This window comes from Balaenoptera musculus, chromosome 12 (genome assembly GCF_009873245.2).
Source record: "Balaenoptera musculus isolate JJ_BM4_2016_0621 chromosome 12, mBalMus1.pri.v3, whole genome shotgun sequence".
NCBI lineage: Eukaryota > Metazoa > Chordata > Mammalia > Artiodactyla > Balaenopteridae > Balaenoptera > Balaenoptera musculus.
In genome coordinates this window covers 881701-894309 of record NC_045796.1, presented here as the reverse complement: position 1 = coordinate 894309, position 12609 = coordinate 881701, and the positions used below count along the sequence as shown (strand labels likewise).

General features: G+C 36.6%; 1 protein-coding gene across 1 annotated transcript in view; it reads right to left on the bottom strand.

Moving 5' to 3' along the window:
- WDR27 (WD repeat domain 27) overlaps positions 1-12609 on the bottom strand; it is a 73199-nt gene that overhangs the window by 8041 nt on the left and 52549 nt on the right. Inside the window, 2 exon segments of the mRNA XM_036872102.1 lie at positions 6380-6494; positions 8717-8814. Of these exon segments, the coding sequence (XP_036727997.1) occupies positions 6380-6494; positions 8717-8814 (213 nt within the window).

Here is a 12609-nt window from a genome sequence, read left to right as displayed (position 1 = left end):
GGCACTGACCACTGGTCTAACCGCTAGTATCACATACCTAGGGGAGTAGCAGCCTTAATGGTCTGGATACAAATCCTTACCAACTTTAGTTCTAATAACAGCCTGGTCTTTTTCAGCATCTTTGGACTTATGATCAAATATACAACTAATTACCTGTAAGTATCCATTAGTTCATTCATTCATTTTGATTTCTTTGAAAATACAATCCTATAGTGAAACACTGGGGCCAAAGGGTCTGGCCAAAGAGTAGCTTCTATCAACCCAGAGCTTTGCCGTTATCCCGATGAAGTCATCACGGTGTAATCACAGCTTTCTATACAGTCAGATTCAAGCCATACTTCTCAAATGCAACCGCGAACACGTATTACTTCCTTTCACCCTACAGTAGGCGCTACAGTGCGCTGCTGCAGATGAGAACACTACGGGTCGGAGAATCAGCGGTCCCCAAACGTACAGAGCTGAACAGGACGCAGACGCAGGCTTCTCCTGACCCGAGCGGCCTCCCTTCGCGGCCGGTTACTGCCCTCCAGGCGGCCGGCAAAGGGGGCTCGCGCAACAGCGAAGTCAGGACAGTCCGTGTCCCATACTGCTTCAATGCCTGTGCTTGCCTTCTGATTTTGAAAAATTTCCAATATGTACAAAAGTGCAGAGGATTCTACAACGAGTTCCATCTATACATAACCCAAATACAACATTATCAAGACTTTGCTCTACTTGCTTCAACGACCATCTCTTTTTTCTTTTTCTTTCTAGTTTTTGGGGGCAAAGAATTATGAAGTATTTTGAAGCAAATTGCAAAGATGATGGCCTATGTATTTTGTAAGTATCTCTAAAAATACGGACATTCTACACATAACCATACTTCCATTTTTACATCTAACTAAAATAATAATTCCCTGATATTTACTACCCAGTAAATATCAATAATTTCCCAATGTTCTCAAATGTCTTTTCACAATTATTTTGGGCCAATCAGAATCCAAACAAGATCTGTACATTGTTTTTATGTCTCTTTTATTTTGGAGCAATCTTCCTCTCCCTGCCTCTTTTTTCATGCCATACACATGTTGAAGAATCTGGACCAGTGTCCTGAAGGATGTTCCATATTCAGGATCTGTCTGTTTGCTTCCTTGTGATGCCTTTCAACGTGTTCCATTATCCTGTGTATTTGCTGTAAAGTCACAAATTACCTACAAAGACTCAGTTAGCTCAGGCTCACTTTTTTTCACAGGGCTACTTCCTGGGGAAGACTAATGCGGTGTGTACCTTTACATGGCATTAGTAACACACCTAAAGTCTAAACTGTTCCACACTTAGTGATGTTAACGTTGGCCAGAAGGTCCAGGTTGTGACAGCAAGATGCTCCCTGGGAGAGTTTCCCATCAATCTTGTTTTTAATTGTAGTAACAACATTTAACATAAGATCACCCTCTTAACAAAGGTTCACATACACAATACAGTGCTGTTGACCTCAGACGCTGTGTTTACAGAGAGCCCCAGACTTACTCATCCTGCATAACTAAAACTCTGTGCCTTTTGGCCAGTATCTCCCATTTCCCCCACCCCTAGCTCCTGGAGACCACCGTTCAACTCTCTGCCTCTGTGAGTTTGACCATTTTAGACTCCTCATATAAGTGGAATCACGCAGTATTTGTCCTTCTACGACTGGCATATTTCACTTAGCATAACGTCTTCAAGGTCATCCATGATGTCCCATATTGCAGGATTTCCTTCCTTTTTATGTCTGAATAACATTCCATTATATGTATTTACCACATTTTCTTTATCTATTCATCCATCAATAAACATTTGGGTTGTTTCCTCAATGTGGCTATTGTGAATAGTGCTGCAATGACACAGGAGTACAAATATCTCTTTGAGATCCTGACTGCAATTCTTCTGGATAAATACCCAGGAGTGGAATTGCTGAATCATATGGTATTCTACTTTTAATTTTTTGAGGAACCTCTACACTGTTTTTATAGTGGTTGCACCATTTTACATTCCCACCAGCAGTGTAAAAGGGTTCCAATTTCTCCACATCTTCGCCAACACATTATCTTCTGTTTTTCTGATAACAGCCATCCTAACAGGTGTGAAGTGATAGCTCACTGTGGTTTTGATTTGTATTTCCCTGATGATTAGTGATTTTGAGCATCTTTTCATGTACCTGATGGCCATGTGCATGTCTTCTTTGGACAAATGTCTATTCAAGCTGCCTGTGAGTCATTCATCTTTATGATCTTTATCTGATTGTTTCATCTACAAATGACATTTGCTAAAATCAATTACTTCATTTGAGATTGCAAGAGGGTGATTTTCTAATTCTGCCATTCATCCCACTTGTCTGGAATTTGTCTCTAAAACAGAACTTTTCCTCTTCAAATTGAGCATTTGGTTAACTTGAAACATAGTTCAAACAGGACAGGCAAAACAAATGCTTAATCCTTTCCCTTGAAAAGACATGCTTCTGAGTAAGGAATTGGTACCCTACTTACTTCCCAATGGGGACCAATGAGGTTCTGTTTTATATTTGTTTTTGTTTTGTTTTATTTATCTCCTTTGTAGAATGGCATTTTTAAAATCATGAGGTTTTTAGACATAAAATGATTTAAAATCAATTGCAGTCATTATTCTTTTGATGCTCAACTGGGTCTTCTCTGGCCAATAGCCTTTGATGTTCCCTCCTGTGGCCTTATTATATGACCCTTTCCTTTTCAATTTCTTCCTTTCTTTCTGGCACAACATGCTCCTGGTCACTCTGCAACAGACCTGCAACCAGCTCTTCACCCAGAAAACTCTGGTTTCCATGATGGGGAACAGCATTGAGAGACTGCACTGAGGAGGGTCTTAGGAATGTCCATGCCTCTGAGCATTTTCAGTGGCCAGAGCTGGGAAACACTCACCTGTCTTTATATTCGTGCACCAGTTCCACAATGTTTTAATTAGAGAGTCTTTCTTTTTTTTATTATTTATTATTATTATTATTATTTTTTTTTTTTTTGGCTGCATCCGGTCTTAGTTGTGGCACGCGGGATCTTCGTTGAGGCATGCAGGATCCTTTTTTCCCATTGCAGCACGCAGGCTTCTCTCTAGTTGTGGCGGTGGGTTTTCTCTCTCTAGTTGTGGCACGCAGACTCCAGGGCATGTGAGCTCTGTAGTTTGCAGCACAGGGGCTCTCTCTTTGAGGCACGCAAGCTCAATAGTTGTGGCGCACGCTTAGTTGCCTCGCGGCATGTGGGGTCTTAGCTCCCCGACCAGGGATTGAACCCACGTCCCCTGCATTGGAAGGCAGATTCTTTACCACTGGACCACAGGGGAAGTCCCTAGAGAGTCTTTGTAATATGTTTTAATACCTAGTAAAGCACAATCCCTTAACATAATGCTCTTTTTTCCAGGGTGTCTTGACAATTGTCACTTGTTTCCAACAACTTTACAATGAAACTGCCTAGCTACAGGGAAACCTATTGATATTTTCACTGGGGCAGTGTTAAATTTACATATTACTTATACAGCACTGACTTCTTTATCAGGTTGAATCTTCCTGTCCAAGAACAAGATAAGACTTTATATTTCTGGGGGGAAAAATCAAGTTTTCTTCATATAGGTTTTGCAGAGTTCTTGCTACATTTATGCCTGAATATTTTGTCCTTTTTAAGGCTCTTCTAAATGGACTCTCCTCTTCATTATATCTTCTCACAGGTTATTGTTTTTATACATAAAGACCATTGAATTCCAAATATTAACTCAAATCCTACTATTAATACTTTCCTGAATTATTTTATTGTTCACAATGCCCATTAATTTTCTTGGGTTTTCCAGATATGCAATCTTAACATCTATGAATAAAGATACTTATAAACTATTCCTTTTCAATTATAATGTCTCCAATAAAGTTCTCTTGCCTAATTCCATAGGTAAATACCTCCAATACTCCAAAATAGTAGTGGAACTAAAGGGCCTTGTTTCTCTGTTCCCAGCCATAGAATGCCTCTAATGGTTTCTCATAAGATGCTGGCGTCTGGAGTGAGATCATCATTTTATCATTTGAAAGAAGCATCATAGGTGTTTTATCAGAAATGAATGTGGAATTTTGTTGAAATGGCTTTTCTGCATATTTTAAGATGGTCATACCAGTTAAAATATGCACTTATTAATAGAGTTCTTGATATTGAACCATCCTTGAATTCCATGAACATTGAACTTTTTTTGTTTCTGCTTTACCTTCTTTGTTACAAGTAAAGTATATGTGTTTTCTTTAATTCCCTTCAGCTCATTTGCAAATATATTGTTAGTTTTCATCTGCCTAGAAAACATATTTTTCTGGTGTGGTCTCATTGTCTGTGAGTGTGTTTTTTGGTTCATCCTTATCTTTTTGTGTTATAAAAAGCACATATTCAGAGTTTGTTTGACATTGTGAAGGTTCTTCAATGCCATACAAAAGATACTTAGTCTATATTATACATGATATTGGATATTTTAAGCAGAAAAGCATCATTATCAGCAAGAATTTGTTTTCCAGCCATTAAAAGAAGTTTGTTAAAGTCTCCCATTATGATTGAGGATGTTTCCTTTTCTCTTTGGAGTTTATACTGCTTTTGCTTTATATATCTTGAAACTATGTTATTGGGTGCATAAAGATTTAGAATTACAACATTTTTATATAGACTGTCATCTTTATCACTGTTAAATGTCCCTCATTATCTGTAGTAATGCTTTAATCCTGAAAGTCTACATTTAAGTATTCTCACATCAGCTTCATTTCCCATGTTTCTACTTTCAATGTTTTTGTGTTAATATTCTTAATTTCAGTTACTATATTTATCAGCTGCACTTGCATGTATGTTGCATAAAAGAAAATGGTGATCAAAAATTTCAAGAAAATTCAGTGTACACAGTTGACTGCATTTGGTCCTGTAAGAATAGATTCATACTTTAGTTATCTCATGAATTTCTTAGGTAATATACAAGTAGTGCTCAAGCCTTTGAAGCAAACGTTTTTCACACCATCAACTACCTCATTTAGAGATGAACTCAAGAATCTATCATAACAGATGACAAAGATGTCAAAGGAGCATGTTTAGTTAGTCATAAACTAGTAAATTTTTAGAATAACTTTTCCTATTTAAAAGTTCCATAAAACAGTCTTTAATATTCTTAAATTCCATTATCACCAGTTAAATGGAATAAGGGGAAAAGTTTAGAAAATAAAGTGGACTCTCAGTTAAATTGTAAAGTAATTTTTTTCCAAATAAATATTATGATTTCCTTGAATTTTTGGAAATTTCTTTATGTTTTTTTGTTTAGATAACCCTTATAGACCAGGAGTGAGTTGAATTGTGTCCCCCAAGATGATATATCCAAATCTTAACCACCAATTCCTGTGAATTATTTGGAATACCTGACCTTATTTGGAAATAGGATCTCTACAGATGTAATTAAGTATTGTAAGATCAGCTTGGATTTAGGGTGTCCAGTGACTAGTCTCCTTATATGAGAAGGGAGAGGGGATTTCAGACACACAGAGGAGACCCACAGGGAAGATGGCTGCGTGGAGACAGAGGCAGACCCTGGAATAATAACCCCAAACCGAAGAACGCCACCACCAGCAGTGGAAGAGGCACAGGACAGATTCTCCCTCAGAGACTCCAGAAGGAACCGACCCTGCCAGCACCTGGATTTTGGACTTCTGGCCTCCAGAACTGTGAGAGAATAGATTTCTGCTGATTTAAGTTGCCAAGTCTGTACTAATTTGTTACAGCAGCCCCAGGAAACTAATACAAAACACACCACAGACAACTAGTGCAATGATTAATAAATGAATAAAGAAATTAATTAATTAATGATTGGTATTTAAAGTATCAGATTTCAATTAAAAAAAAAAACCATGAAGGCCTGTCATACCTCGTGTGTGATTGTTATTAAAATACCACTGTTATGTGATAGTCTCAAAAAACTTGGCCATAGTCAAGCTTAAATTAGATTTCTGTCCTAACATGCAGCAGTATTAACCATCTCCACAAGAATGAGTGTAGACTCTTTGCTTAAAGACCAACACACGTTGGGGGCTTCCCTGGTGGCGCAGTGGTTGAGAATCTGCCTGCTAATGCAGGGGACACGGGTTCGAGCCCTGGTCTGGGAGGATCCCACATGCCGCGGGGCAGCTGGGCCCGTGAGCCACAACTACTGAGCCTGCGCGTCTGGAGCCTGTGCTCTGCAACAAGAGAGGTCACGATAGTGAGAGGCCCGCGCACCGCAATGAAGAGTGGCCCCCACTTGCTGCAACTAGAGGAAGCCCTCGTACAGAAACGAAGGCCCAACACAGCCAAATAAATAAATAAATAAATAAAAATTTTAAAAAAAAGACCAACACACGCACCACAGCAGCACCTACATGTTTATCCTCATCACAAGCCACATATCGGCCGCAAGCGCTAAAAGCAATTCCACACGGGTAGCAGCACTTTGGATGTCCTTCAAAACGGCTCTCACACCTATGAGGAAAAAAAGAAACAACAGGAGAACAAATGATTTTTCAATTTTTAACATAAATTAGGAGAAAGATACCGACTTGTTGCTTTTCTTCACAAAAATGAGCAAACTAACAGTGAAAAAACATTTTCATAGGTGAGGATTATTAAATGGTGAGCAGGTTACTCTGGAGACCTTTAAAAATAATTAAAACACTTTTTAAAATCATAAATTCACAAAACAACCAACCTAACATTAAATAAAATTTCTATATATGAAGAGTATATAAATGTCACACAAGATAGAAACAGGGGGTTTATACTTGTTTAGTGATTGAAGAGAAAAGCAGAGACAGTCTGCTAATGCTGTCCTTGTGAATATATATACATGCACACAGATATATAAATAGATGTAAGTATTCTATTTTGTTAGATACATTATATAGTTAATGACTGTCTGCTGTAATACAACAATCAATCAACATTTTTAAAGAACAGAATTATGTATATATATGTATCACGGTGTGTGTATATACATATTTTTTTGTATACATATATATACCTCTCACTGTTATATGTATGTATCACTGTGTGTATATATATATTTGTACACATATATACATCTCACTGTAATATGTATCATTGTGTGTATACATATGTGTGTGTATATACATACCCATCTCACTGTTGCATGTATGCATCACTGTGTGTGAGTGTGTGTGTATATATATATATTTGTGCACACATATATATACCTCTCACTGTTACATGTATGCATCACTGTGTGTACACGTGTGTGTGTGTATATATAAACACATCTCACTGTTACATGTATGCATCACTGTGTGTACACATGTGTGTATATATATAAACACATGTCACTGTTACATGTATGCATCACTGTGTGTACACGTGTGTGTATATATAAACACATGTCACTGTTACATGTATGCATCACTGTGTGTATACGTGTGTGTGTATATATATAAACACATCTCACTGTTACATGTATGCATCACTGTGTGTACACGTGTGTGTGTGTATATATATAAACACATGTCACTGTTACATGTATGCATCACTGTGTGTATACGTGTGTGTGTATATATATAAACACATCTCACTGTTACATGTATGCATCACTGTGTGTATACGTGTGTGTGTATATATATAAACACATCTCACTGTTACATGTATGCATCACTGTGTGTACACGTGTGTGTACATATATAAACACATGTCACTGTTACATGTATGCATCACTGTGTGTATACATGTGTGTGTATATATATAAACACATCTCACTGTTACATGTATGCATCACTGTTACATGTATGCATCACTGTGTGTATACATGTGTGTGTATATATATAAACACATCTCACTGTTACATGTATGCATCACTGTGTATATATATACATATTTGTGCACACATATATATACCTCTCAGTTACATGTATGCATCACTGTGTATATATGTGTGTGTGTATATATATAAACACATCTCACTGTTACATGTATGCATCACTGTGTATATATATACATATTTGTGCACACTTATATATACCTCTCACTGTTACATGTATGCATCACTGTGTGTATACGTGTGTGTGTATATATATAAACACATCTCACTGTTACATGTATGCATCACTGTGTATATATATACATATTTGTGCACACATATATACCTCTCACTGTTACACGTATGCATCACTGTGTATATATATACATATTTGTGCACACATATATACCTCTGTTACATGTATGCATCACTGTGTATATATATACATATTTGTGCACACATATATATACCTCTCAGTTACATGTATGCATCACTGTGTGTATACATGTGTATATACATACACACGTCACTGTTACATGTATGCACCACTGTGTGTATACATACGTGTGTACATACACATGTCACTGTTACATGTATGCATCACTGTAGTCTAACAGCTAAATGATCGATTACCTCCCTGTCATTTCCAACACTCAGGAGTCACATGTAACAGAGGAAAGACCAGCACCTGCTTTTTTATCATTCCAAATTATGTGACCTTTTCTGTGTATAAATCAGACTTTTCTTAGATTGGTCAATGTGAACAGATTCACCACAACCTTGTCTTATCTGGAAAAACGAGATCAAGCTGAGTTTATAATGAGCTTTAATAAAAATACATTTTATATGGTCTGTCTAGCCTTGGCCCCAACTGCAATCTGAAAAGCAGAAGGAGCCTTACCTCAGGGTTCTCAGGTCCCAAAGTTTTATCCCATCACCAACGGCTGTGGTTGCAAAAAGATTATAAACCTGGGATTGCTGGGTCATAAATGACGATCCCTGTAATTGTAAGGGGAAAAATCAAGGTGTATTATTTTACAGGCTGAATTAATAAATGATACACTATATCTAACAACATTGAATCTAAAGTAAGAAATTAACAAAAAGCTTTTTCTTCTTATTTATAGAAATTTCAGAACTGGACTCCAAAAACTTCCTATGAATAATTGCTAATGGTACATTTTGACCTCAAGAACTACTGATGTACTTTTTCTCTATATGTAATGCCACTGAAAGATATAGAACTACAAATGGTAAAAGGTCAAAAGACTAATATTAATGCAACAAAATTTATGTTTTTAAAGTATAGGTCATAAGCCATATTCAATAAATTATCTGAAAGATGGCCTTACTAAGGCATTTGAAGTTTGAGGTCAGTTATTAGTTTTCTGATTATCAAACCCCGAGACACCCTGAGCAGGTGCCTGTGATGGTGACTTGGGTGAAATCTAGCTTGTGTCACCGCAGACGCTGATCCTTTTGCGGACCTGACCATCTGGTCACCAGAGCCCTCTGGCACTCTCGCCTTCCCCGTGCTGCCATCAGAAGAAATGCTGTCATGATTTTAAATGTCTCGTAGATTGAAACTGAACTGAACTCCATCTACAGATTCATTCGGCCCCAAACATTACTTAAATAGAGTGTGGTTCATAACAATTTCCATCTTCCTTCTATGTCAAGAATATCCAAATATTAAGACAAATTTAATGAAGTATATCCAGAAGCATTTATGCTTAAAGTGTACACATGCCTCCAAGTGATTCTTCATTTGCAAACAGGAAATAAAGGCTTATATAAATTTGATAATAAGAATAACAAACAAATATACATTGAGTCTTAACTCTAAACACTTTACTTTTCATCCTCTTAACAAACTTGTGGAGTGTAAACTATTTTATACTCATTTTCAGAGGAAAAACATGACACACAGAGGGGTCCATTCACTGCCACACAGCTACTAAGATCAACACAGCTTAGTGTTCCACAAACTGAGGCTAGGTTAAGATAGCTCATCACATAAAAACAACAGACACTGGACAAACATTTAGAAATTATCTACTAAATGCTGGGCACTCTGCAAGGCCCTGAGTATAAAAGAACAAAGCACAGATCTAGTTTAATAGACAGATGAGTGTATAGTTACAAGAGCTTACAATAGTACCAGTTTCTTGAAACTGAACAGTAACAAATGGAAAAAAATAATAATAAATAAACCAGAAACAATATACAGTGGTCAAACCTTTCAAGGGAAAAAAAGAAAAGGATTAAAAAAATTTTCTGATCAATCCAGTAGAGGCTGAAGTGGAAAAAAATGAAGCCAAGAAAATTCATGATTAATAGAAAGTGCGTAAGTTTTTTTAAAAAAGATTGAAGAGAAAAACAAAATAAGATCAAATGATGAGTCATCATAATAATTTCAAACAGACTAAACTCCACAAAGATTCTTAAGATGGATTTCAATAAAAACACTTAAAATACATTAACTTTAAAGGTTGAAAGTGAAGGGTGGGGGGGAACAACAGCATATGCTAAGTAAAAGGAAGCAAGATTGATTGCATAAGTACCAGAAAAAATAGATAGAAGGCAAAGTACACCTAATTAGAAATAGTTTCTGAAAGTGATAAAAAGAACAACTGCACATAAAAATATATGACATCTGAACTTAAACAGACCTAATAACATGGCCTGTAAATATGTAAAGCAAAAATTAATAGAATACAAGAAGAAACTGATATAATTTCAATCACAGAGGGAGATGCTAATACATTTCTCTCACTAATTAATAAAACAAGCACACAAAAATTAGAAAAACTTGAATAATTTAATACAGTTAATAAGGTTGGGCCAATGGACATCTATGCCGACACACACCCAGTAGTTAGCAAGAACACATGCTTCCCGTACACACATGTAATATCTATAAAAATGAACCAGAGAGCCAAGTTTCTCAATAAATACAAAAATCTCAACCGATACCAAGAAAATTAGTGTTATATAGAGCATGTGCCCTGAACACAATGCCATAAAATTAGGCATCAGTAACAAAAAAAAATTACCAAAAAATTAGTTTATATATACGTGGAAATCTAGAAGCTCAAACCTAAATAAAGCCTGGGTTGAAAAAAATCAGAAAATATTTACTGCTAAATAATAAAATGCCATGTGCTAAAACTGGCAAATTACAACTAAAGCAGCATTCAGAGGGAAATTTATAGGCTTAAATGCACATGTAAGAAATGCACAAAAGTGGGTAGAATTCATACACGTAATGTGGAGCGAAGATGAGGTAGCACAGGACACACAGAGGTCAGTGCCATTACGGAAAAGAGTGCACACACTTAAAGAGGGCTGTGTATAGTTTTGAAATGACACTTGGGAAAGACTCACACCAAATTCAGCAGGGGTCAGAACGAGAGAGAGGGTAGTTCTACCTGCATCAATAATCATTTCTTAAAAAAAAAAAAAAAAGAAAAGCAAGACCTAAAGCTAATGAAGTAATCTATTTTAAAGCAATTATATCAATTTAAGTGACTATTATTTCTGAAAATCTAAAGTTTTTGTGTGACAAAATAGTTTCATTAAAAAACTATTTAACCGTAATTCAAAAAGAGTCATGTACCACAATGTTCATTGCAGCTCTATTTACAATAGCCAGGACATGGAAGCAACCTAAGTGTCCATCGACAGATGAATGGATAAAGAAGATGTGGCATGTATATGCAATAGAATATTACTCAACCATAAAAAGAAACGAAACTGAGTTATCTGTAGTGAGGTGGATGGACCTAGAGTCTGTCATACAGAGTGAAGTAAGTCAGAAAGAGAAAAACAAATACTGTATGCTAACACATATATATGGAATCTAAAAAAGAAAAAAAAAATGGTTCTGAAGAACCTAGGGGCAGGACAGGAATAAAGACACAGACAGAGAGAATGGACTTGAGGACACGGGGAGGGGGGAGGGTAAGCTGGGACGAAGTGAGAGAGTGGCATGGACATATATACACTACCAAATGTAAACAGATAGCTAGTAGGAAGCAGCCGCATGGCACAGGGAGATCAGCTCAGTGCTTTGTGACCACCTAGAGGTGTGGGATAGGGAGGGTGGGAGGGAGACACAAGAGGGAGGAGATATAGGGATATACGTGTATGTATAACTGATTCACTTTGTTATAAAGCAGAAACTAACACACCATTGTAAAGCAATTATACTCCAATAAAGATGTTGAAAAAAAACACACTATTCAAACCTTTACATATTTTTTAGCTTTTCAATTCAAATTAGCTGTCTTGTATTACATATTTACATCATAAAAAATGCAAATGCAAAATCTCATTCAGACACAGAACAAAAGAGTAATAGCCAATCAGATTTTTTAAATATATAAGGAAAAAACATCTGCTACAATTCTTAAAGATATCAATAAATCATAAAAAAAGATTTACGTACTTTCATTCTAAAAATAAGCCATTTAATGATATAAAACATAATTCAAAAATAGGAAGATATGGCCCTCACTTTTTTGTGAACTGGATGATAAAATGAGTTAAATTCTGCTTGTCCGACACAAGGAGACAGCTACAGGGGTAATTCTCAGAAGAGGTCATTACGGTGCAGCAGGATGCTTGCAAAGGAGCATCACTGACGCGTGATAAACGTGGCTACGCTTGTCAATAAGCTTAAAAGAAATTAGAAACGACCTATTTTCTATTTTACTGGAAACAGGACATTTGGGCCAATTGTGATTTGTGCTTCCCCTGAATTTGGACTTGCAGGATGACAGGTCTTATGGG